The sequence below is a fragment of the Leptodactylus fuscus genome, chromosome 1 (genome assembly GCF_031893055.1).
Source record: "Leptodactylus fuscus isolate aLepFus1 chromosome 1, aLepFus1.hap2, whole genome shotgun sequence".
NCBI lineage: Eukaryota > Metazoa > Chordata > Amphibia > Anura > Leptodactylidae > Leptodactylus > Leptodactylus fuscus.
The window spans coordinates 360,922,760-360,949,610 of NC_134265.1; the positions used below are offsets into that span (position 1 = coordinate 360,922,760).

The 26,851-nt window shown below is 44.9% G+C and overlaps 1 protein-coding gene across 2 annotated transcripts in view; it reads right to left on the bottom strand.

Moving 5' to 3' along the window:
- Positions 1–26,851, bottom strand: part of ZNF638 (zinc finger protein 638) — a 91,359-nt gene that overhangs the window by 16,199 nt on the left and 48,309 nt on the right. The window contains exons 1-7 of one of the 2 annotated variants that reach the window (XM_075261818.1): positions 16,831–16,989; positions 5,842–7,759; positions 4,529–4,590; positions 2,617–2,655; positions 2,263–2,534; positions 1,725–2,179; positions 1,342–1,479 (exon numbers count right to left, since the gene is read on the bottom strand). In XM_075261818.1, the coding sequence (XP_075117919.1) occupies positions 1,342–1,479; positions 1,725–2,179; positions 2,263–2,534; positions 2,617–2,655; positions 4,529–4,590; positions 5,842–7,545 (2,670 nt within the window). In that variant the 5' untranslated portion in view covers positions 7,546–7,759; positions 16,831–16,989. Of the gene's footprint in view, positions 1–1,341; positions 1,480–1,724; positions 2,180–2,262; positions 2,535–2,616; positions 2,656–4,528; positions 4,591–5,841; positions 7,760–16,830; positions 16,990–26,851 lie in introns of those variants that run through there. The other variant, XM_075261817.1, reaches the window with a different exon arrangement.

The following is a 26,851-nucleotide window of genomic DNA, read 5'->3' on the forward strand; positions in this document are numbered from 1 at the left end:
CCCTAGTAGCCTCTATACGAGCATTAGCCCCTAGGCAATGAGCATTAACCCCTAATAGCCCCTAGGCAATGAGCAGTAGCCTCTAGCAACAAGCAGTAATCCCTAATAGCCCCTAGGCAATTTGCTAGGGGCTACTGCTCATCTCCTAGGGCTATCAAGGGTTAATGCTCATTGCCTAGGGGCTAATGCTTGTTGCTAGGGGCTACTGCTCGTTTCCTAGGGGCTATCAAGGGTTAATGCTCATTGCCTAGGGGCTAATGCTTGTTGCTAGGGGCTACTGCTCGTTTCCTAGGGGCTATCAAGGGTTAATGCTCATTGCCTAGGGGCTAATGCTCGTTGTATAGAGGCTACTAGAGGTTAATGCTTGTTGTATAGGGGCTACTAGGGGTTAATGCTCGTTGTATAGAGGCTACTAGAGGTTAATGCTTGTTGTATAGGGGCTACTAGGGGTTAATGCTCGTTGTATAGGGGCTATTAGGGGTTAATGCTCGTTGTATAGGGGTAATTAGGGGTTAATGCTCATTGCCTAGGGGCTAATGCTCGTTGTATAGAGGCTACTAGAGGTTAATGCTTGTTGTATAGGGGCTACTAGGGGTTAATGCTCATTGTATAGGGGCTATTAGGGGTTAATGCTCGTTGTATAGGGGTAATTAGGGGTTAATGCTCATTGTATAGGGGCTACAGGGCATTTATGCTCATTGCTTAGGGGTTTCTTTACTTACCTGCAGTGATGTCACTGACGTTCTCCTTCAATACTCTGCCTAGATCACTTCTCCGAGTCTTCTGTGCAGTCCTGTGAAGAGAAGGCTGCGTGATCTCCCGAGATCAGGCTGCTGAAGCAGCTCCTCTGCTAATTGGACAGTGTCAGACTGACTTAGTCTCAGAAACGCCCTTCTGACAGTGAACGGCTTAATTAGCATATAGTGCGCCAAAAATAACGGGGCTCAGAGCTCCACAACGAGGGGGGCTACAGAGATAATGCAAAGTGCCCCCGAGTCTGTGCTGCTGCGCCTGTAACATGCTGCAGAAAACGGCACAGGCTTGGGGTGGTGAAAGGTCTCTTTAAAAATGATCCTGAAATCTCAAGATCGGCTCAACCCTACTCATGTATATATCATTAATAGGGTTGAGCGATCGGGAAAGATCAGATCCCGATCGGCGATTCAGCAAATTTCGCGATCGGCTGGAAAATGATCGAAAATCGGATTTTAAAAACGATCCTGAAATCTTAAGATCGGCTCAACCCTACAATCTATCCTAAGGATCCATCATCAATTATTAAGCTTTGAAATCCCCCTCAGCACCTCCAGGAGTCTTAACGTGATGTTTGCGTTAACCTACCTCATTTTTCGAGCGAACAATAAGTATATCGCAGATTTTTCCGAAGGGCTGGAAAATTTTCAGGATGTCTTGGTCGGTGTAGCCACTGTCTGGCAGGTTGGTGACGTGAATAACCTTAGGGTTACTATTACTTGTGAACTGCCAAACAAAAAAAAATACTCAATTAAAAAGAGGAAAAAAAAAACAAAACAAAAACATACCACAAAGTAAAGTACAAAAATACACAATAGGGCACAGATACTTTAGTAAAGTCATGGCCAAGTGAGTTTGACTGGGACTAGTGTCACATGACCAAATTTTTGGTCATGTGACAATAGTCAAGGCCTAAGTGGTTGTGTAGTCCGCCATAAATGAATAGGCAAAACTCAGAACCTCGCTCCTACCTTATTCAAAGGGTTAAACGGATCTTTCATGCCGGCTGATTTCTTTCCGGAGGAATTGCTTGGGGTGCTCTTTTTGGCTGCTGTGCTTACTGAAGGCTTCTTGGAATTGGAGTTGCCAGGAGCAGGTTTTTTAGGGGCAGGGTTGGTAGACCCAGGCTTTCGTGGTGCGCTACTGCTGCCAGATTTTTTATCGGAGTTATTGCTGTTGCTACTACTGGGCTTCTTAGAAGAGCTGCTGGAACTGGAGGTACTGCCTGGCCGAGGAGTAGAACCGCCCTGTTTCTTTGGAGCAGGGGCACTACTGGCTGGCTTCTTATTTTTCACATTAGTACTGGTTGGCTTGGGATTCGGTTTCTTGCCATTGTTTGATGGTTTTGCAGACTTGGCCTTGTCACCACTTTTCAGTTTGGTGGACTCTATGAAACTTTGCACGGCTGCGTCCACAGCCCTCTTATCTGCAAGAGTAATCAAACACGTGTTATATAGTTTCACCTGAGAGTAAGCCCTGACAAGTGGCGCCAATCCATTAATGTCTCACCAGGAGAAGTGCTATGAGAGGAGCGCCTGTATCTTCTAGGAGATCGTGAGCGGCGTGGAGACCTCTGCCCCCGGCGTGGACTACGAGACCTCCTCGGACTATATCGAGCTCTACGCGGACTCCGGCTCCGAGACCTTCTACTGGAAGATCTTGGGCTGCGTGAACGTGATTTACGTACTCTGTGCCTCGATCCAGACCTTCTGGATCTCCGAGGGCTGACACTTTTAGACTTTGAGCTCTTAGCGGTTGGGTCATCTTTCTTGCCTTCATTCCTAGAGTAACAATACATGACTATTAGGTACCGGACAACATCCAGGATCCACCCCTGAATTTAGGACATGCTTAATTTCTTACCTTACAGAAGATAGGACTTGTGGGTTCCAGTCAGGATACCTGTTTACAAGGCAGGAACAAATAGGTTAAAGTGAAGCCTTCAACGACAACGACTTAACCACTCCCTTTAATAATATTTATTATCACTTGCACAGGGAGCCTGGGGGTGGGATTCATTTTGGTATACCATTAAGGCCATGGTCACATACTGGGGAGAAGCTGCTTTTTTTTTTTTTGCAGTGGTTTTTAAGATCAAAGCCAGCAAGTAGATATAGCAGAAAGGAGAAGTACCGTATATACTCGAGTATAGGCAGAGTTTTTCAGCACACTTTTTGTGCTGAAAAAGTCCGCCTCGGCTTATACTCGGGTTATTACAGCAATATCATAGTTACAGACCTGGCATCCAGACACCGGGCGGGTGCTGGGCCGCAGCATTGCCACGCTCCTGGTAGTAGCGTGGCGATGCTATTCATTTCAAACTGCAGAAGTACTTACAGTACTTCTGCTAGCAGGGCCGGAGCACATGAACTCCAATATCTCCGCTGTAAGAGTTACAGCGGAGATGTCTTCTGCGGGTAGTGCTGGAAGCCTCCGAGGAGAATCGCTGCAGGGAAGTGGCAGGCGCCGCCATGTCCCTTGAGAGAGGAGGGAGAGGGCACGACCACTCTCTCGAGGGCGGCCCTGAACCGCTGAGGGAGATCCCCTGCCGCCGGCAGGAGCACTGAGGCCGGACCTGAAGGGGAACTGCGTCTGGCCACCGGTAGAAGCGCCGAGGTGAGTCCCTGGCAGCCGGGGATTCCCCTCAGCGCTCCTGCTGGCCACCGGCCACTGTTCCTCTTTGGGTCTGACAAGCTGAGGTTCTCATTCAGGTCCGCCCCTCAGCGCTCATGCCAGGGATTCCCCTCAGAGCTTCTGTAAAGTCTCCCCGCTTGCAGTGCTTTTCTTTTGCAGGCTACTCTATGCAGCCTGCAAAAGAAATGACGATTTTTGCAATGTATTGCAATGCATTAGTGATCAGACCCCCTGGGGTCTAATAAAAAAAATAACAATTAAAAATTCAAATCCTCCCCCTTTCCCTAGAACACATATAATGAATAACTAATACTGTTAACACTGTGAAACACATACACGTTAGGTGTCCCTGTGTCCGAACACGCCCGTTCTACAAATCTATAAAAATAGTTTTCTTGTACGGTAAACGCTGTAGCGGGAAAAAAAAAAGTCGTCTAACTGCCCCTTTCCTGAGACTGTTTTTTTTTTTCCCCCAACACTTGGAATTCAGCCTGACTACAGCCAGGCTGAATATAGGGTATCTGCAGTGCTCCGATTCCGTCAGAAAGGGGTTAATAGGAGCCACGCAGATACCCTATATTCAGCCAGACTGAATTCCAAGTGGGGGAAAAAAACCCAGTTCTCAAGCTCAGGGAAGGGGCAGACAGACAACCAAAACACCCCTTCCCCAGCACCCGAAAACTCCGGCCATTTTAATTTTTGAAATTTTCCAGTAGCTGCTGCATCCCCCCCCCCCCCCCCCCGGCTTATACTCAAGTCAATAAAGTCTTCCCAGTTTTTTATTTTTATAGGTAAAATTAGGGGCCTCAGCCTATTTTCGTGTCGGCCTATACTCAAGTATATACGGTACAAGATTTCCCAAGACTATGCAACAAAACTCACAGCTTTTCTGATAAGATCACCCACTGTTTGCCGCTACAGAATGGCTGGTGATATACCGCAGGGGTGAAATGCATTGGATTTATACAACCTGGGTTACCCGCATAGGAAACTGCCCATGACACCCAACGCACAAGCCCTCGGTGGGTCTGCTGCAGGATATGCTGCTGCAAACTCAGACTATGGCTTTACACTATAAAATCCACTTTTTTTTTTTGTTCATTATTTTTGCAGCAATGCTCAAAACATATATTGATCTTACTGTTGACGTAGGTTCCGACAGCTTTCAATGTGTGACGAGTTATTCTGGTGTTTAATCCAATCCTAAACAAGAAGGGAGAGGAGAATAGTTATGGTGGGGCTACTAGTGGTAAACGCATTATTAGGGGGTGTCTTGGCTTTCAATGTGAGGTGTTAAAAATGCATGCCAGCTGTAGCCATGTTCTCTTGGGAAGGTAAAGGACAGCCTTAGGCCTCAAGCACACAACAGTCTCTGCAGCCCCTGGCCCATCAGAAGGGGGATCCAGTGACATTCTGCTCAATATAGAGATCAGATTGAAACTGACCCCCTACTGAAATTAACAGAGCACATCAGGCACTCTGAGGTCACCCGGGTACTTTCCATTATAAACAAAATTGGGGCCTTCTTGGCCTGTGTGCATGAGGCGCAAGTGCCAGTGCAAGGTCTACCGCGGTGTTCACCTCTGGGGTGTCACCATTATTGAATAAAGGGGCTATCACCATTCGAAAAAACACAATTCTCCCGACACACGAAAAACAGTCCACTCCAAAACAACGTGTATATCCAGTAGAAAAAAAAAGGAAAAAATACACATCCCTCGCCTTCAATGACTTACAGGCCTAGGACAAACTAGTTATCGCCAAGTAAAAACCCCAGACAGGGTTTATGCTAATGTTTGCAGTGATGTTTCCCAAACTTACCTCTTTCCAACACACATAAACCCCCAATTGTGGCACAAAACGTTAACAGTCTCTATAAAACGGTGTACTAATAGTACTGGGGATCTCTGAGTCTTCCCACAGTCTTCACGACTTGGCCACTTCATCCACACCGCTGAGCGCCTCATTTAACCAGGACGTGGGGCCCTCACAACTTCGACGGCTTCATCTTCAAGGTTCTTCACATCTTTTTCTTTCTTGAAGGGTAGAGGCCGGTGTCGACACTTCCAATAGTCTTCATTTAACCTCCCTCCTCCTTTACCCAGTATTAAATCTAAATCCCACAACAATGACAGAGTTTGCATCCTTCTCCAGGTTTAATGTGCAATATACTATTCCTCTAGACCTTGGCAAACATCTACATCAACTGAACACACAAGAAATAAGCCCCACTGGACCAGAAAGCCGCAGTTTAAAGGTAGCACTATGATGTACAAGGGTTGTGGGCAGTAAAGGGTCAATAAACACGCTACATGTGCCCCGTGAGGTCCTAGACAAAGTAGCGGGCTCACGTTCCACTGAATGATGCTTTCTATGATGGGTAATAGTGGTCATAACTAACTGCGTAGCATGCATACACTGAATGTTATATACATACAAACATGAAACACTCACCTTCAAGTGTCTACATTCTACGTTACACAGTGAACAGATATGAGGAAATATCCGAGGAGAAGCAGCGTAGTAATCGTTCATCATGGAAGGAGTCGGCAGTCTCTTCATTTTCTGAGTTTCCTCTTGTGACAAGCCTGGTACCCAGCCTCCTTTGCCAGACGTAGGTGCTTCAGCAGGGGGTTGTTGGTAGGGGGCTTTGCCCACGCCAGTGACGACCTGGACCGCTGCCTGTAATTCTGCTTTTACGGGAGTGGCTACATCTGGGGTGGCGATGGCGTCAGTCTTAATACTGATCACGGGGCTCTCTACTTTAGTTGCTGAGACTTCGACAGGTGCATTAGGCTCTTCACCGACTAAAGTCTTATTGTTGGATCTGTCAAGCTTCGAAATTGGCCACGAAGGTTTACGGCTTCCAGATATTGTGGGAATTTTGTTATCCATTCCTTTTTCAGGAGTTTTCTCTGGCTTCGTATTTTTGGGTGCTACAGACTCTTTGGGAACTGGTGGAAGTTTTTGCTCAGTTCTGGGCGGTTCAAAAGCTTGTGCGGGTGTAGCGGTGTCATTAAACTGGTACTTGCTGGAATGTCCATAATCTATAACTTTACTGGGCAGCACTTCACTTCCTGGTCTTCTTCCCGCAGCTTGATCGGGCATTGGTGTCGTACGATTCATTTTACGTAATCTGATGTCTCTTAAGATGCCCGGCATGTTGGATGGAGTCAACTGATCATCGGGATAGCGGCTCAGCTCTTCCAGGTCTTCATTTGATAAGCCAAAACTTTCTAAAATGCTCGAGGCACTTTCGTTTGTGTAGCGATTTGGGGGATTCGCGACTTGCTCAAGTGGGGAACCGCCCTGGATGGGTTTCATTCCCATTTCTTGACCAACATTTCCAAATACATTGAGGTTATCCCATTGTTTCTCCTTCACGAGATGTGCAGGTTCTTGTAAAGGTGCTTTAGGTTTCCCCATCATGCGATCTGAGGCATGTGTCAAAACACGATTCACTATGGAAGGAATTTCTTGATGCTGGGATGGCATTCTTGGTTGTCCTTGATGCATGGGGCCACTTGGGTTCGGAAACCGCTGGGGTAAAATTTGTGGACCCATGAGTCTCTCAGAAGGTGTATGCATTGGTGATCTGATGGGCACTCCTTTCATTCCAATTGGCTCTGTATTTCCACCAAAGGATCCAGTATTGTCCATGGTTCTCATGCCAAATCCTTGACTCTTCATTTCTGGGAGGAAACCCATTCCTCCTCCTCCTCCACCACCACCTCCTCCTCCCCCTCCTTGATTCATGCCTGAAAGGTTCATTCGATTTAGATTCATATTGGGCTGATTCATATTCATATTGGGCTGATTCATTCCAGAAAGACCGAGGTTTTGAAGACCCATTCCAGGATGGCCCATACGTTGGTGGTTTATGCCGGGATGGTTCATACTAGAGAGATTTATGTTGGGCTGGTTCATACTGGATAGATTCATGCTTGATTGGTTCATACTGGACAGGCCCATGTTTGGTTGGTTCATGCTGGAGAGGCTCAAGTTTGGTTGGTTCATGGGAGACAAACCCATAGGTGACATATTCATTCCAGACATATTCATTCCTGACATATTTAATCCAGGATGGTTCATTCCCGGCTGGTTCATAGGACCATGGCCCATTGGCCTCGGTCCTGGAAATCCTCCACGGTTAAACATGGTGTGGGCAGTGCTCAATTTCAACAAAGCTTGATTTAACAAAGCATAAATTGGGGAAGTATTGTTCGAAGTGACAGAAGTCAAATGATGAAGGGCCAACTGAGTCTTAATCTGGGCAAGCTGCAAATGAGGAAGGCTCAAGAGGATTGGACTAGAAACTCCAAAGTTCAAGGTATTCGCAACTGGAGCGCAATTTTCCAAGAACAACACAAAGCTGAAATTTAAAACACAGATTATTAGATTTTCATCTTTTCAATCTTCATACAGTGGGTACAACCAGAGATGGATATACTGTAAGAAATAACAGCCCATACACAAAGCTGGCTGATCTGAGGAAGCCTTAACCAGTTTTCTTTTCAGGAATGGAGGTTAACACCACATTAGATTGTGTAATAAACCAGTCAACAGCGTGCGGTCCTCTGACAATATAGCACCTTATACATTAACACTGCATTTGCTACGTTCAGAAAACCACAGTAGTCACGAGAATTATAAAACAAAATAAAGTGACAAAAAAAAAAAGAAAAAAAGAGAAACCCTTTATTCTGGCTACAGCCAAAACATGGACGGCTGGATGCAACGGCACAAGTTACAAGCTATATTGTCAGGGGTTGATGTCCAATGATCGGTCATGTTTGATTTGCCAAAATACATAACTGTTACACCAATTTTGCTCTCTTGTAAACCAATCTGAGACTCTTTACCAACCGGGACGTATTTATTAAAATTAAGATAAGATGCCATCTTGAAGGTCAATAACTAGGGACACAAGCAGGTGCCATGTTGTAGAGAAAGTTCGGAGCAAATAGGATCAACTTTTGCTTCATTAAGGACAAGACCCCAACACTGGAAATAACCCACTGATTCATCTCCCAAAAAGCATATTCTAGAGATCTCCACGGTCATATATTTGAGCTTTCTTGGCATGGCGCAGAAACTACCACCAACCACTACCAGCTTACTCCAGGGCTGCTCAGGGATGGTGGTGAAGTCTAGTCTAGGGCAGAAGAAAAGGTGACATCTAAAGAACACAATACAGAAAATGGAAAAAGTTTCCAAGGCATAAACATTGATGACCTGGAATCCCCATAGAGCAGCTGACCAAAGCCGCAGTGAGCACTGCTTCCGCATTACAGGCCATACGACATAGTCATGCTGCCTGCATACACCTTAATCCCATTCGACTGAAGGGACCTGAGCTGCAGTATTAAGCAGAGCAGCTATACGATGTAAGGGGTCACAGTGCTTTATCCGAATCCTGCGGTCTCTTCCAATCGCTGATCCTGGGGTACCAGGTGTCCAAACCCACCATTGATGACCTACGCCAAGAATAGGTCATACTGGAGTCTTAGTCTCTCCTCCAGTCACCATCACGCTTAATCAAGTTATAGACAGGAAAATTCACTCAAAAGAGTCCTCAGATATTCTGTAATAACTCTCGCTAGGATGAAGTAATCTGAACATGGTGATGTGCTCCTCAGTATATTGAGTTTCAAATAAGCCATATCGGTGCGATGGAGTCGGTGTCAGACAGCCACTGTGACGTTTAACCTTTGTTTGCAACTTCATGGTGCCCCCGGAACTCCATCCCTCAGTGTACAGTACTGAGCATTCGGTCTTTATTGTGCAAATTTATTAAGTCAGCAATTCGTTTAGGCAACGTCATAATGTGTTTATACTCTCAAAGTGTTTTTCAACACACAAAGACATCCTGGCAACATCGTCAGGAGCAGTCGCTTCTGAAACCTCAAGATGCCTAGCACACAAGACTGGGAGATCTTATTCAACATGTCAAATATTGCAAAAAGGGCAAAAAATCTCAAGTGTACCTGGCCATTGCTCAATACTGCTTTAAAGCTCCAAACACTGAGGAGCATATTGTTTTCGTTCAGACTGCAAGCGTTATTACAGAACATTCAGGACATCTCTGGAGAGAACCTCCCTATAGAATTTTTTTTTTTTTTTTTTCTTTAATGAAAGGTATTAACCATGCACAACACGTAATACAATCTGTTGTTTAATCTTAGCAAAACAAGAAGGCTAAGTTGGCATTTGCGCCCAATTCTGTGTCGTTCAAGTCCGCCAGGAAACCCTAGCGACAGAGAACCCGACCGGTTAAACTGTGGTTACCTGCTAAAACCAGCAGACCCTATAGACTATAATGGAGCGGCCATTATTGTACTGAAACCGGTGGGAGGAAGTGTCCTACATGCAATGGAGATTCTGGCACAGATGTGAACTTAGCCTATGAATAGGACAGTGAAATTCCCTTCATTCGGGATCTATAAACTCACTTCTGTGCCTAGATCAGAGGTTCCCAAACTTTTTTTTTTTTCTCGTAGACCACTTTCAAAATTGTACAGCTTTTGGTGGACCCCCTGCTGCTACAATTCTACCATAATCCCAAAACTCGTCAAAGTATGTGAAGATTAGATCTAACGATGGTCCCGTGGAGGCTCCCGTGGACCACTTTGGGAATCACTGGCCTATATCTTCTGAGTCTCAGCAGCTTTGTCATGCCTGGCTATAAGACAACTAGCTGGAGCAAATCTATTCTCTCTCTGCAGGATATCTATAAGACTGTTTCATAAACTTATAGGAAACTGTGCAGACAGACAAGCCCCCTTAGGCAAACTTCATTTCCAGCTCGCTTATATCATTCTTTTCCAGGTTTCATGTTCTTTAAATGAAATTTTGGGAATATGTGAAAAGCGGAATATTTATTTACTGCCCAGAAAATTGTCTCTGTAGCGAGCTATGAGATAGTGAATGCTGCGCACACTTCCGGGAATTGATGAGAATCGTCATTTTCTGTCTAGTAACCCCCCTTCTGCCTGCATCATCTCAGCCCCAAAAGGTTGTCAAATGTGGTATCTCTAGCTGGACGTAACTCTGTTTACTGAAAACCTACGAATCTAACAGATCTGTCATTGTCCCAAGACGTGAACAGGACGGTGAAATTCTTTTAATGTACAATACAAAGGGAGAAGGGGCATCTTTGAGGAAAGCAGATTTTGTACAGACATTTTGGAAAAAGTTTTAACAAATAATCCAGAAAATCCTATAGTCAGGTCATCCTGGTGCCAGAGAATTTTACTATATTTGACAGCATAAAATATAAAACACTTCAGTATTCAGACATTCTTTTGGGATGATAAATATTGGAAGTGAGAACAGGCTACAGTATGAACGGATGACAAAGGGCATAAGAACAACATTGGGGAGGAGGGAGACCCCTAGTTAAGATCGGCTCCCGTTTCAGCAGACTTGGCTGGCTGGGGCCTGTTTGCCTTTTAGTATACCGGCCTCGTTCAGGAGTCAGATCAGTGGTTTCTGGCATTTCAGCACGGTTTTATTCATTTGCCTTAGTTGACCTGTTAATAAGGATTAGACGTAAACAAGCTTTTACAGAAGCTGTCCAGTATCAGAACATTTCAGTTTCTCATTTCAAGACAAATCACACTTAAACTTGTATAAAATGACTGGAGATAATTCACAAGTCGGTCCCTAAACCTACCGTAGTATATGGAACACCTTTACAACTCCAGCCTACATTTACGCCAGCCCAACATCACTCTAGAAAGACCAAAGTCCCCGACTGACTTAAGACAAGTCTGAATCATCACTAACAGGCTGGACTCCTAGGGCTAGTTGACATCCGGGGGCAAGGAGGCGGATTTTGACAGCGGATTTCGCCTCAAAATCCGCCTCCATACAATGGTGGTCTATGGAGACCACTAGCATTCTTTTTTCCGCTATTGGCATGTTGCTGCTAGCAGAAAAAAGTAGCGAGCTGCCCTTTCTTCAGGCGGATTCCGCTTCCGCCTGGCAGCAGCAACCTCTGGAATCGGCCCATTCATTTGACCCAACTCCGGAGGGGGAAGCCGCGACCGCAACGGTCGTGGCAGGCTGGTTTTGACGCGGCTCCCCGTGTCACTCTCGATGCCAAAATTCACCCCATTGCCCCGTGTGAATGAGCCCTTAGTAAATCAGGGGCATCAGAATGCACATCTGTGCAAGTTAGTCAGTAGTTTTTTTTCTCCTTGCTGAGCTTGGGTAAAAAAAAAAAAAAAAAAAAAAAACCCACATCGGTTAGCTATAAACATTAAAAAAAAGAAAAAAAAAAAGGACGCTTGATATGCGTCATAAATCCGTTATTTTGTATCAGGCCCAAAGTCCGGAATCCCACATTATAATCTCCGCCAAAATAATGGACATGTGACTGACCTGATAGAAAAAAATGGTTGAGATAAATCTCATTGAAGTGTATGGGATTGCTAATCGATCTGTTATGTGTCCTTTGTTTATATTGTTGGACGGAACGCCCCTTTGCCCTATAGCTTTATTTTTAGTGGACCCCAAGTGATGGAATATCGTAGTATGCTGCACTACGCATATAGATCAGCGTAGTAAAAAAAATTGCGAAGTGGCCTTAGAATTTGTCCAGTCCTATGTTTCTGCATACAGGGTGAAATCTATCAGAAAATGGCATTTAGTACTTCGCCTAGCGGTTGTATTCTGCTGGCGACAGACCAGCTAGAACTGTTTGGTAAGCTTATTTTACTATTCTTTAGTAGTTAAGTATATAATACAAGAACAAATACAACACAGTGACTGACTGGTAAAATGTGAGATAAAATCCTGCCCACAAGGGCTAACAACCTAAGAGGGCGGGGGACTGAGACAGTAGCTGAGGATAACAGCTATTTATGTGGTAGCGACAGCTGGGTTACTACAGGTTGTAGGCAGACAACAAGGTGTGATCTGTCACGTCACGGACTGAGGGGGACAGACTGCGGGCTTAGAGAGTTCCAGAATATGAAGGACACACAGGAGAAGTCTTGGATATAGTGAAGAGCAGATAAGAGAAGAATGAAGGTGAAGATGGGAGGATGTGTCAGGTTATGTTAGGAGAAGAGGTTAGAGGTAGAAAGGGACAGGTCGATGTAAGGAGGAGACAGGTATAGGCTGGATATTATTTGTGCAGCGGTATCAGAGGATTGAACCAGATGTATGGAGCTTTGTATGGGAACATTATCAGTTGGATTCCTTGGGCATTGGGATTGACAGAAGAGAAGCCAGGAGATAGGCAGACTATCCAGGCAAAAGACTAGAGGAGCTCAAGAGTATTACATAGGTGGGACAAGAGGATTGGAATGGGGGAATAATGATGAATCCTGTTTCATCCATGTTCACTTTTAGAAAGCAGAAAAAGAAAGAGGGTATAGAAGAAAGCCACAGATTCAGAACAGCGGAAGGGCAGCACCTGGACCAGGGAACCACCGCAAGCCATAGGAGGAAATGGAGAAGACTAGGGGCCCCAGGTCAGAGATTAGAGAATGCAACCGAAAGGAGGAAATGTGTGAGTGGGAGAAACTACATGCACAGCTGATGAGGTACTGCAGAGATTTAGAAGAGGAAAGATGGTCTGTAACACAAGGGTCAACAAAGCCCAAAATGTGGCCAACTCATCACAACCATCATCGAGAACATACAAAAGTTAAATGTTAGATGGATACTTAGCATAATACCGCTAGCATACAATAACCCAGACTACCTGGAAGTCTAGCACCACTCAGGTAGTATCTAGAACAAGCTGCGTAAGAGCTCCCCTGCAGGGGTGTTACCGGGCTCTTGGCAGGACACCTGTGTATTTTGGCACACGTCTGACTCGGGAGCCTGAAGCCTATTTGCTCACTTTGTCTATGCACTCAGTGTTATATCTGCCAGATACAAGTGAGCTCTTCCCTTAAGTAAACATTACTTAATTCTTCTTCAAAAATGTAGTCAGGTCAGTTCCTCACACTGGACAGAAGATACACGTGTGAGGTGCTCGGGCTCATGGGACTGACCCTCACTCTGGATAACCAATGTCATTTTGATATTCTAAAGTTTTTACTGTATTTTTGTTTTGACCAAAAACAACTGAAACCAAACTGCTATTGTTATACTCTGGGTCTCTTCAGATGTCTCAGTATACAGTGTTACTCACCTCTCCTAGGCCCTGATCTTTATCCTCTTCAGGAGTGCTGAATAACATCAAGGACCGCTAAGGCCTGTGATCGAGCCTCATCTTTCACGTGGCATTGTGATGCAAAGAAGCAAGTCATGTGACCCACAAGACCACTGAAGTCCAATCACAGGACTCAGCGGTCCCAGAAGCCTTGAAGAGGACTAGTAGCAGGGCCGGAGCAAAGGGGAGGTGGAGTTACACTGTTTATTATTTTTGTGCATTTCCCCCCTTCCCCACACCCCTGGGAATCTGCTCTTTTCATCATTCCACCAGACTTTAATGAAGAGTACCATGCCCTACTTTCATTTGTCACATGCATCTATATGGGGCAGATTTATTCCAGAAAGTTCTGCAAAGAAGTTTTCAGAATCCCCAGAACTGCTCCTGTAGATGATAGCGGGTTGGCGGCACACTGTATGATCACAGCCCTATTAGTATCACACAAAGCATTGGTTTTGGAGTAATTTTACAGGCATTTAGTAAATATTTGTTTTTTGTGGAATCTTTCCTGAAGTTGTGTTGCTTCATTCCTCTGTTATTTCTCCTGGAAATTAATAAGTAGACGTTACACCCCTTTGCCTTGTGACTGGGTATCTCAACAGTGACACTGACAGCAATGTTTGGACAGTGTCAGTAAGCAGGGATATCCCCTCCCCCCAAATGGTAACACCCAGTGTTATTTTACTCACACATTTCATGGATGAATAGTGAGAAAGGCTTTATGTGCAGATCTAAGAACACATGCTCCAGAATTCTGTTTCTTCTGAGGAATACAATTAAGAAGACCGGTTCTCCTTAAAGGAGTTTTGCTGCTAAAAATATCACCAGCGCTCACAAGAACGTTGGTCACAAAGTCTCCTGTGTGGAAGGAGCTGCAGTGTACATACAGGACCAGACAAACACAACGACCATCCACACAGTGGACTCCTGTTCTTGTGAACCTTGGTGGCCCCAATAGTCAGACCCCCCCCCCGTGATGAGAAAGTTACTCATTAGGTGATAGAAGTTTTTAGTATCCGTTGTCATCTTTGTTACTCGTCCACATGTGAAATGAAGACTCCATTGCTGTCGGTCAAACGATAACTGAAGGCAAAAAGTTTCACCACATAATAATCTCTCGGGTTTGTCACAGACAAAACGATATCCAAAACAGATATAAAAATGGAAACCCTATCATGTGAACTCACACTGTCATACTAGGGTTGTGTCTATGTGTCTTCAGCCGTCATTGGTTAAACAATGCGCCCCCCCCCCCCCTTGGAGATAAAGACATTATCTGGATAGGAAAGCTATTCTACTACTATGTTCTTCTTTTTGCTTCTCCCCGCCGTTCCGTTGTAATCCTGGTTAGTTACGTAATTATGTAAATGAGCCCACCAAGCGCCCTGGGCGTTCCCCAGGGCCTGCGAGTACCCCCCCCCCCCCCCAAGTCATAACTTTATTCACTTCCCTCCATTGCTCCATCTGACCCTCCTCCTCCCTGGATGTTCGTCCGGCCAGATTGCGCCGCTGCATTTGAATTCTCAGGCACATTAAGGGCCACATGGTGACTCAGTGGTTAGCACTGCAGCCTTGCAGCGCTGGAGTCCTGGTGTTCAAATCCCACCAAGGGCAAAAAACCATCTGCAAGGAGTTTGTATGTTCTCCCCGTGTTTGCATGGATTTCCATCCCATATTCCAAAAAAGACACACTGATAGGGAAAAAGAAAATGTACATTGTGAGCTCTATGTGGGGCTCAAAATCTACATTTTTTTTTAAAAAAAAGAAAAAAAAGAAAAAGAATTCTCAGGCACGTGCAGTTCCGCTTCATTCAGAGTGGTACTGCGCATGTCCAAGCGCCATTTTGTTGTAGCTTGCTATAGAACTCAGTATACTGAGCAGGGAGCACAAGCAATGGAGGGTCGTGGATAAAGCTATGATATGTGTGTGTGTGTGTGTGTGGGGGGGGTGCTCGCAGGCCCCGGGGGGACGCCCAGGGTGCTAGGTGGGCTCATTTACATAAACTAATTAACCAGGATTACAACGGACCAGCGGAGAGAATCAAAAAAACAGAAGGAAGTAGTAGATTAGCCTTTTTAAAGGCTATTCAGAAATGTCTATCTCAAGACCACTGGTAGCAATGATAGACTCCTTTTAAAGAGATTATTCAAGTTGATCAACAACCTATCCTTACAATAGTTCACCAATTACGATGCTCAGGATCACTGATAACTAGAGATGAGCAAGTAGTGAAATATTTGAGATTCGATATTTGTTTCGAGTAGAGCCTCAATATTCGACTACTCGATCGAATATCGAATCCTTTTATAGTCTATGGGAAAAAACGCTCATTTCAGGGGAAACCGCTATTCTACTAAAGGAGAGTCACCAAGTCCACGAGTAGCAGGAGGAGATTGCTGTGGTCCGATCTTAGACTCCGCCTCCTCACAGACGAGCCTCCGGCAGAACCAGCCACTCAACGCTGGTTCTGCAGCAGGCTCGTCCTTGCTAGTCGGGAGAGCTGACAGCTTGCGGTTATGCAGGAGCTGACTTTTTCTCATAGGAATGCATTGACCAGTGTTGATTGGCTGAATGCTGTACACTGTATAGCGTTCGGCCAATCAACGCTGGTTCTGAATCGAATCTTTACTGCGAATAGTGATAACGAGTATTTTGAATTGGATTTTGGACCTAGTGTTAGGAAAAGACGTCAAGATTTCAGCCCTGGATAACCTCTGAATGGTAACTCAGCACTGGTTTCGAGCGCTGCTCCGGCTTCAAACAGCTGCTCTTCAATGTGTGACCCATCCTAAGGCCAGACCATCCATTGAAGAGCTGCACATATAGGAAAGCCGAGTATATTATATAGGAGTCTCTATACGATCCAGTGAATATATGCCCGATGGTTACGAATATGGCGGCCACAGAAGAGGCTCATCCAACAACATGGGCTTAGTCTGCAGGGATTAACCAGTGAGTGACCAAGGGACACCCGCTCATCGCAACCATCACCAGACAAAGTTCTGAGGAAAAAATAAAATGCTGTGGGAAATGAAGGGTTAACCCTTTATTTACTGCACGGTGGGGGATATTAACCCTCTGACGCCCAGCCCCCTCCCCCAAATTAACTCTTGCTATTCCTGTGGAGTTGGCAGGCCGAGGTAACAGGATTCCTGAGGGTCGGGTGTGACTCGGGCACACGCTGCGGTGTACATCTCCCCTCAGCGGCAGCCGCCATCTTGCTGCCTTCGCACACGCAGCGGGCTGGTTTCCGGCCTATGTCTCCTCTTACCTGAGGCCTTTCTATCCGCCTCGCTGTCTTCGTCACCGTCTCCCCCGCCGCAGCCGTCCGGGGCCGAACTCCTCCTCCGCCCGGGGTGAGCGCTCAGCCGGTGTCACCGAGTACAGACGGAGCTTCTCCTCAGAGCTCCGAGCACGTCCCGCCTCCTCCGTGCGCGCCGCCGACTCTCAACGGCCTGACGTCATCACGCACCCCTCTGCCTCGCGCGCTGTCCCTCAAGTCGTCCCGCCAATTTTTCTTTTTTTTTCTTTTTACCTCAGGCAGCTTGGCTGGGAGGCCGCGTGTGAGGAGCGTGCGCTCCGTGTCAGCTCCGTGTCACCGCCGGGTGCGGATCCCCGGAGGCTGACCTTATTATTATTATCTAGGGATATAGTTTGGGTTTTATATTAGTTAACCACTTCAGTACCAGGCTATTTTACCTGGCTCAGGACCGGACACCCTTCTGGGGTTTTTTTCGTACACGCGGTTTTGAGGGCTAAAACATGTTTTAATTTGGGTTATTCAAATAACTAGTTTTATTTTTTATAATTCATTTAAAAAAGTTATAATTTTTGCGTCCTTAGTTGGGGTTAAACAGGGCTTCATTTTTCGTTTTTTTTTCTTTCATTTAACCATTTCTCGCCAGTGACATTTTTCGATTTTCATCTTTGACTTCCCGCCTTCCAAACCCCATAACTTTATTATTGTTCCAGTCGTACAGCCGTATTAGAGCTTAAAGGAGCCTTCACACGGAGTAAACGCGGGTGTATTTTTGCAAAATTTACGTGTAAAAATAAGACTCCCATTGACTTCAATGAGTTTTTACAGGCGTATTTTACACGTGTAAAAAATATCATAACTAAGGAGATTTCTGGGCAAAAAATATAATTTTTCAAAAAAAAAGTTCTGTTAATGCTCTGAATAAGCTAATAAGTGCACCCAGATACCTATAGTAGTGTTTCCGGATTGTCTCGGAGAGCTCCTGGCACCTTCTACATTGGTTTACCTGGTGTGGCTTCCTGTTCTGTTTTCCTACAATTACCATAATGCTTTGTGCTTCACTCAGAGCTGACTCTCTCCCTTTCCCTTTCTCACTCACACCCCCTCCCTGTTTCCCTAGCTAATGTGCCTACTACTAGGCCTAACTAACTAACTCAACCCCTTCAATCCATCATACTAACCTAGCTTCTGGGCATTGGACTTCACTTGTTCTGGGCAGCTGGCTCCTCCTCTTGTTGATCTCTGTGCAATAGAGCTGGAGTGCTGGCATTCGCAGCCCCTAACTAGTGACGTCTCATGCCTAGAACATCTAGACAGGTAAGTATGATGGGGTGGGTTAGTATTGGTGATGTTGTGAAGGTTATAATCATGTAATGTATGAAAAAACATTGTTATCCTTAAAAGCTGAATGTAGATATAGTTGCTTATGCTTGAAACTGGTATAATGTTATATGATAAGATGGCGCCTGTATCCAGGATGAGTGCAAGAATAACAAATGCTTGGCTTGTTACCTGAAGACAACTCCCCGAGGTTACCACACAGGACCGGGAGTAGCTGGCTATATATGGAACTGCTTAAACTTTATATGTTTTATTGAGATGTCCCATATTAATCAGGAATGAATATGAAAATGTGCGTTATTATCTCTCTTACTTATTCTGCTACTATTTAACCCCTGTGGTCTTAAATAAAAGTGCGTCAGCACACATTCCTCTGCTAAGAGAGGAGTTAATACCAACTTTTGTGTCTGGTATCAATACCTCATAGCTAGCCCTTAGCTCATATCAATTAGGACAACGACCATTAGCCGGGATTATTGGTCAATTAGTCATAAACACGGCTTTGACCTTATCAGAATTCCATTTTTAGAAATGGAACATAATCGGAAAATGCACCTTGGATAGTCAGGGGAAGCGCCTTGGCAATCTAGGTAAATATAGATTTTTGGTAACCTAAGTAATTTAGAGGTGGGGGTGGGTAATTTAGATTAGACAGATTAGTTTATCGCAGGCAACCCCTTTAATATTTGCAGGACAAATTGTTCTTTATAAAAGTACTGTTTATTATTCTGTACAATGTACTGGGAAGCTGGAAAAAAAAAATTGACAATGGGGTGCCCGAATTGGAGAAAAAGTGCATTTGTGCAACCAAAATTATATCATCTGTATTCGGAGAAAAGATCTGCGCAGAGGACTTTTCACTGCTTTTAGTTTAGACCCTATTTTAGTCAATGTGGTCTGCTATTGGCCATGTCTAGCTACTGTTTCAGGTCCGTCGGGGGCCTGAATGAAGGCGAGCCGGACCACTAAAAGTTGGAGCCCATGGCGTTAGTGTGAACCTAACGTCAGGGAATTTGAGTCACATTGCAAACACAAAGTTGCTGAACCTAATCGTAAAAAAAAACTAGAAGTTACAGCCTGACACATTTGTGTTCGCAGTGCGGTCCTATTCACTTACGTTGGTGGAGGGGTTGTAGAGCGACACAGTGATCTTTTGTAATGCGACAGGAGTTGTTTCCAAAACCACTAAGGCCGGGTTCACACGAGGCTTTTTGATCCGGAACCTGAGGCGGCCTCCACCTCAGGTTCCGGTCCAAAATACCGGTAGCCGCGACTGGATGCCGGTGCAGTGCACTCCATTTTGGATTAGGCTCAAAAGAATGGGCCTAGTCAGGAGGAAGGTGTCTTCAGGTGGATGTCGCGAAGGCGACTCTGCCTGAGGAATGAGCATGTTCGTTCTTTTTTCCAGGATCCGGAACAGACGGCTCCCAGAAAAAAGAACTGAACGGCTCCCATTGATTTCAATGGGAGCCATCTTTTTGGTCAAGATTTTGAGGTGGATATGGCCTCAAAATCCTGTCCAAAATACCCTGTGTGAACTCAGTGTAAAGATCCCTAGCCTTATTGAGGTTTGTTGAAGATTGCAGTGTCACCCTGCCTAGATCTTATGAAAATGAATCCAGTCACGTTGGAAATCGGAAGCGGCTGTGTCTGCAGATCTCTGATAACAAGAAATCCTATTGGGTTTGGATTTCTTGCGAATATTGGCCCAGATTGGCTAATAGACAGTGTAAACTTAGGAAGTCTGAAAATATGCTACATATGAGTGGCCAATACTGGATGATACATCTCTGCCCCAATGTCCTGCAACATTTCCACTCCGATCCGCACAAGATCTTCTTTGCTCTTCTCTGAATCGCACTTCTCACAAATTCCTCCGAGATATCTCACGAGCATCCGCCACCATGTGGAACCGACTATTACAATTCATGAATTTGAAAACAAGATCCCGTAGTAGAGATGTTATCTATCTTGTAATTTTGCCTTTGATGATAATGAAAAGAGAGCAGAACAGGAAGTCTTAAAGTATAATTTGGCTTAGTGGCCAATGTGAAAATTGCAGGATATAACTAAAAATTCTTAAAAATATGTTAAACCTAATAACTTGATTTGCACAATAAGTTATTTTCTGATGAGCCGTTCCTTGGAAGGTGGTTGTCCAGGGATAGACTCGTGTCTGATCTGGCATCAGACATCAACGGAAGCACCTGCAGGGTGCGACAGCTGCCAAGGCAACCATTCGATGGCCAGCAAGTATATTGCTCGGGTGCTATTCTAATTAATGAGAGCTGTACTTACTGGCTGAGCTTCAGACAGTTGCCAAAGCTGTCTGATGTCAAATCAGGTAAGGAAATATGTCTCTAGATAAAGACATTAAAGAGGACCTTTCATCAGATTGGGCACAGGCAGTGTTATATACTGCTGGAAAGCTGACAGTGCGCTGAATTTAGCGCACTATCGGCTTTCCCGATCTGTGCCCGGTGTAAAGCGCTATCGGTCCCGATACCGTAGCGCTTTAGTGTCAGAAGGGCGTTTCTGACACTTAGCCAGGGACGCCCTTCTGCCTAGCAGCGCCTATCGCGCTGTACTGTGGAGCGGGGAGTAACGCCCCTTCCCTCTGCTCACACAACTCGTCCATAGACGAGTATTATCAGGAGCGGGAGGGCGGGCGTTCCTCCCCGCTCCACAGTATAGCGCGATAGGCGCTGCTGGGCAGAAGGGCGTCCCTGGCTAAGTGTCAAAAACGCCCTTCTGACTGTAAAGCGCTACGGTCCCGGGACCGATAGCGCTTTACACCGGGTACAGATCGGGAAAGCCGATAGTGCGCTGAATTCAGCGCACTGTCAGCTTTCCAGCAGTATATAGAACTGCCTGTGCTCGATCTGTTGAAAGGTCCTCTTTAACCACTTCAGTAACGGGCCAATTTGTGGTCCAGGACCAGACACATTTTAGGTTTATTTTGTATGTGCGGTTTTGAGGTCTGTAAAATTTTTCTCGTATGTCTTAGTCAACTAATTTTTGCGTCTTTTTTCGGGGACACATAGGGCTTTATTTTTATGTTATTTTTATTTTCAAATGTGTTTTAATTTTTTTTATATCCAGGAAAATATAAACAAAATAGGAGGGAAATTGTGTCTGTTTTTCAATTTATAATTTTTTTTTTATTTAATAACACAAAGTGTCACTGAAAAACTTTATAATATAGTTTTTCCTCTCCGTTACGGTAATTTTTATTTTGTATGGTGTCGTCGGGGGTGGGGCTATAACCTTTAATAACGGCGTTTTATTAGCATATTATTTATTTATTTTTTATTATTATTTTATTTACATTTTTTAAAAACTTTTTTATTATATTTTTATTTTATTTTTTTCCCAGATTGTGTCCCCATAAGGTGATAAGAGACCTTTGGGGACATCTGATCACTTTTTTTTTTGTACTTGAGGCTGATTTCTCCTATAACTGAGGCTGCTACATTTAATCTCAGTTACAGGAGGAATACAGCCTCCTGCACACTGCTATACACAGTGTACAGAGCTGATCTGAGTCCTGTAGGACCCAGCAGCTCTGGCAGGATACTGCTCCCGGCAGATCACGTGTCTGCCGGGTCAGAGGGCAGCTGATTTATGGCTGCGTCCATAGCTGTGTATACAGCGCTCATTGAGCGCTGTATACACAGTGATCGAGATAGCAGAGCAGGTAATAAATCTTCCCTGATATCTCTCTGGGAGCTCCGGCTGAAGTTACAGCCGGCTCCTAGTGAAAGCAGCTGCACGATCTTGTGCAGCTGCTGTGTTCTGACTTGGACGTACAGGTACGTCCTGGCAGAACTAGACAACCACTATCCGGACGTATATAGTCTATGGGCGGTCCGGAAGTGGTTAAGATCAGGGCTCCACATTTTGTGTATGTGATATAAAAGAACAGATATAAGATAGTTGGAGTAGAAATCTGGGGCGGAAATGAAGAATTCTGACACACTTTTTATGGGGCTCTGCCATTTTACTGGAAAAAAATATATGTGCAGCAGAAAAAAATGAATCAATGGTCTTTAAAAAGGGGGCTTTAGGATTTAAATATTGATGACCTATTCTAAGTGTAGGCCCTCAGTATTAGATTTGTGGTAGTCTGACACCCCGCACCCCCAGCAGGTCAGTTGATATTAGGAATAGAATGGTGTACAGTTCACCTGAATGGGAAATCATCAGCTGTAACCCCCACATGCTCTACTATACAGTGGACTGAGCTGTGTACTTCTGTCTATGTATATTGTGTTACTCCTGGCACCATGGCCATGGTTTCAGATCATCACTGCGTGGGTGGAACTCCCACTGATTTGATATTATTGTCCTATCTTAAAGATTGTCCTCTAGTATCTAAACCCTGGAAATCCCCTTTAAGTTGTAAGGGCAGTCTTTTTACCATTGCCATGTTTGTGATGTGAGCCTTGAGGCAGTTATTGTGTGACTAGCTATGCTGTTATGCAATGTTGCTAAATAATTAAGCCAAGTTTCCAAACTTTTCACAGCCCTGTTCATAGAGCAAAGTTCACTGTGGGATTTATATTACTCAACTGTTTTGTAATCTTTGTAAAAACTGAACTGCCTTTGTGGAAGTTGCATTATGACTTTTAACCTGTTGAGATTTTTGTCTTTTCTTGTTTTTATTTGGCAAAATTTACTTTATGTTTCTTATGAAGTATGTGAATGAAATAATTTTGACCTTGGATATTGTATGTGGTCACAAAAGGGCACTTTAAATTGGCTTAAACAACGTAGAGCACTCTTAGGGCCCCTAGGAACTTATCTATAACACTATTAGGGCTCCTGGGAACCTATCTATAAAACATAGTGTAGAATACTCTTAGTAAATCAAAATTATGTCAAAGTGAAAGTGACATTATTATACTTTGAGTTTTCTTCAGACTACAGAGTATTAAATAGTTGGAGGCCCAGGGAAGCTGTAAAAAAAATATTATATATATATATACACACACACACTATGCGATCAAAAGTATCCGGACACCTGGCTAAAAATGACTTACAAGTTCATGGCGCCCTCCATCGGTAATGCTGGAATTGAATACAATCAGGTGCTGGAAGGTTTCTTGGGGAATGGCAGCCCATTCTTCACGGAGTGCTGCACTGAGGAGAGGTATCAATGTAGGTTGGTGAGGCCTGGCACGAAGTCGGCGTTCCAAAACATCCCAAAGGTGTTCTATAGGATTCAAGTCAGGACTCTGTGCAGGCCAGTCCATTACAGAGATGTTATTGTCGTGTAACCACTCCGCCACAGGCCGTGCAGTATGAACAGGTGCTCCATCGTGTTGCAATTGCCATCCCCGAATTGCTCTTCAACAGTGGGAAGCAAGAAGGTGTTTAAAACATCAATGTAGGCCTGTGATAGTGCCACGCAAAACAACAAGGGGTGCAAGCCCCCTCCATGAAAAACACGACCACACCATAACACCACCACCTCCGAATTTTACTGTTGGCACTACACGCGCTGGCAGATGACGTTCACCGGGCATTTGTCATACCCACACCCTGCCATCACTGCCACCACATTGTGTACTGTGATTCATCACTCCACACGTTTCTCCACTGTTCAATGTTTACGCTCCTTACACCAAGCGAGGCGTCGTTTGGCATTGACCTGCGTGATGTGTGGCACCCAATCACCTGACCACATTTGAAGTCCGTGAGTTCCGCGGAGCGCCCCATTCTGCTCTCTCACGATGTCTACTGAGGTCGCTGATATGGAGTACCTGGTAGTAGGTGGCAGCACAATGCATCTAATATGAAAAACGTATGTTTTTGGGGGTGTCTGGATACTTTTGATCACATATATACATACAGTACAGACCAAAAGTTTGGACACACCTCATTCTAAGAGTTTTCTGTATTTTCATGACTATGAAAATTGTGGATTCACACTGAAGGCATCAAAACTATGAATTAACATATGTGGAATTATATACTTAACAAAAAAGTGTGAAACAACTGAAAATCTATCTTATATTCTCGGTTCTTCAAAGTAGCCACCTTTTACTTTGATTCCTGCTTTGCACACTCTTGGCATTCTCTTGATGAGCTTCAAGAGGTAGTCACCGGAAATGTGGGGAGAGATGCTTATTGCTTAGCACTTGTTGGCCCTTTTGCCTTCACTCTGCGGTCCAGCTCACCACAAATCATCTCGATTGGGTTCAGGTCTGAGATGCTGTGGTAGCCATGCTGGTTCAGTAAGCCTTCAATTTTGAATAAATCCCCAACAGTGTCACCAGCAAAGCACCCCCGCACCATCACACCTCCTCCTCCATGCTTCACGGTGGGAACCAGGCATGTAGAGTTCATCCGTTCACCTTTTCTGTGTCATACAAACACACGGTGGTTGGAACCAAAGATTTCAAATTTGGACTCATCAGACCAAAGCTCAGATGCCCACTGGTCTAATGTCCATTCCTTGTGTTCTCTTCTGCTTGTTGCCGGTCCTTAGCAGTGGTTTTCTAGCAGCTATTTTACCATGAAGGCCGGCTGCTGCACAAAGTCTCCTCTTACTAGTTGTTGTAGAGATGTGTCTGCTGCTAGAACTCTGTGTGGCATTGACCTGCTCTCTAATCTGAGCTGCTGTTACCCTGTGATTTCTGAGGCTGGTGACTCAGATGAACTTATCCTCCGCAGCAGAGGTGAGTCTTGGTCTTACTTTCTTGGGGCACTCCTCACGTGAGCCAGTTTCTTTGTAGCACTTGATGGTTTTTGCAACTGCACTTGGGGACACTTTCAAAGTTTTCCCAATTTTTCGGACTGAATGACCTTCATTTCTTAAAGTAATGATGGCCACTCGTTTTTCTTTACTTAGCTGCTTTTTTCTTGCCATAATACAAATGCTATCAGTCTATTCAGTAGGACTATCCGCTGTGTATCCACCTGACTTCTGCACAACACAACTAATGGTCCCAACCCCATTTATAAGGCAAGAAAGCCTACTAAACCTGACAGGGCACACCTGTGAAGTGAAAACCATTTCAGGTGACCACCTCATGAAGCTCATCAAGAGAATGCCAAGAGTGTGCAAAGGAGTAATCAAAGGAAAAGGTGGCTACTTTGAGGAACCTAGAAAATAAGACAGATTTTCAGTTGTGTCACACTGTTTTGTTAAGTCTATAATTTCACATGTGTTACTTCATAGTCTTGATGCCTTCAGTGTGAATCTACAATATTCATAGTCATGAAAATACAGAAAACTCTTTGAGAAGGTGTGGCCAAACTTTGGGTCTGTACTGTGTGTATATATATATATATATATATATATATATATATATATATATATATATATATATTGTGGGGAACTGCTCGGGTAGATGTTTGTAGCAGTGCAGAAAGCAGGGACACAGACACTGGGTTGCACACAAGTTCAGGCTTTATTCACTTGCAGTGCATTCACTGCCTTTTCAAAGGCACAAAATAAACAAAAGCCTTCTCGGCTGAGAACTCACTAAACATAGGAAAACTGTTCCCTGACTATACAGAAGCCTGGCTACCAGACTTCCACCTTGGCAAGAACAATGGGTGGCACAGTACCTGCTTTGTAGATTCAGTTAGGACAGGTCAGCTCTGTCAGACTATTATCAGGCCTTGATTACACAGCTGAACTCCCTGGTGTGGGCCTTTACCAAACACCCTTCAGCTGCCTGGCTGGGACATACTTGTCCTCCCAGATCACACCCTTCACTCTCTCACAATATATATATATTTGCCCTCCCTCACCTCTCTTGGGCCTCTTTGCAGCACTTGGCAATCTCTATCAGGATAGCGCCAGATATTGCGAAAAGAGGTGTTTTCTGTGCACCTTTCTTGTTTCGCTCCACACCCACTTCTTTTTTACTTAGATTTTTATGTACCTTATGACTAATGGCTTTGCTTTTCGATTGACACAAGTATGTTTTGTTTTTTTCTGCTTAGGAAGAAACGTGGGTGTGAGTCCATATAAAGGAACTAGAATATACACATTAGACTAGGAAGTGATTGCCTAGTTTATGAACAGTTCTCCAAATAAGGGTAAGTTCAAATGGAGATTTTTTTGTCAGGCACAAAAATTTCGGTACTATTCCGTTATCGGGCCAGCAGCAGCACCAGCATGGGGACAGCAGCGGTCAGCAGTTCAGGTCAGCAGCGGGAATTACAATGACATCTGAGGACTGCTGGCCCAATGCTTGTGCCCAGTAGCCAGTACATCGATGACCCCCCTCCCCCATCCTTCTCCTCCTCCTTCCAGTGCTGCCCCCCAACTCTCTTTACATCTGCCCCGTACCCTCTCCCCGCCACACGACTAAGCCGATGCTGGCCTGATGATAGAGGCTGTGCTTGTGTGTGGTAGGCAGTACATCGATAGATGCCCTCATCCTCCTCCTCCTCCCAGTGCTGCCCCCAGCTCTTCTTACATCTGTCCCGTACCCTCCCCCTGTAATAGGCCTCACCGTAAATCTTGAGCAATGAATGCTACTAGTTAGTCGCCGGACGCTGCAGAAAGTTTGTCCCTCCGGCTTGCCGTAGCTCCCCGTTCCTATAGTCGGCGGTGGCGCGTCCCTTGTCAGGGCCTGGATTGAGCCCCAGTGTCTTTCCTTTCGGTCTCGGTACCAGCGCCAAGGTGAGGCCTAGTCATGTGGCGGGGAGAGGGTACGGGGCAGATGTAAGG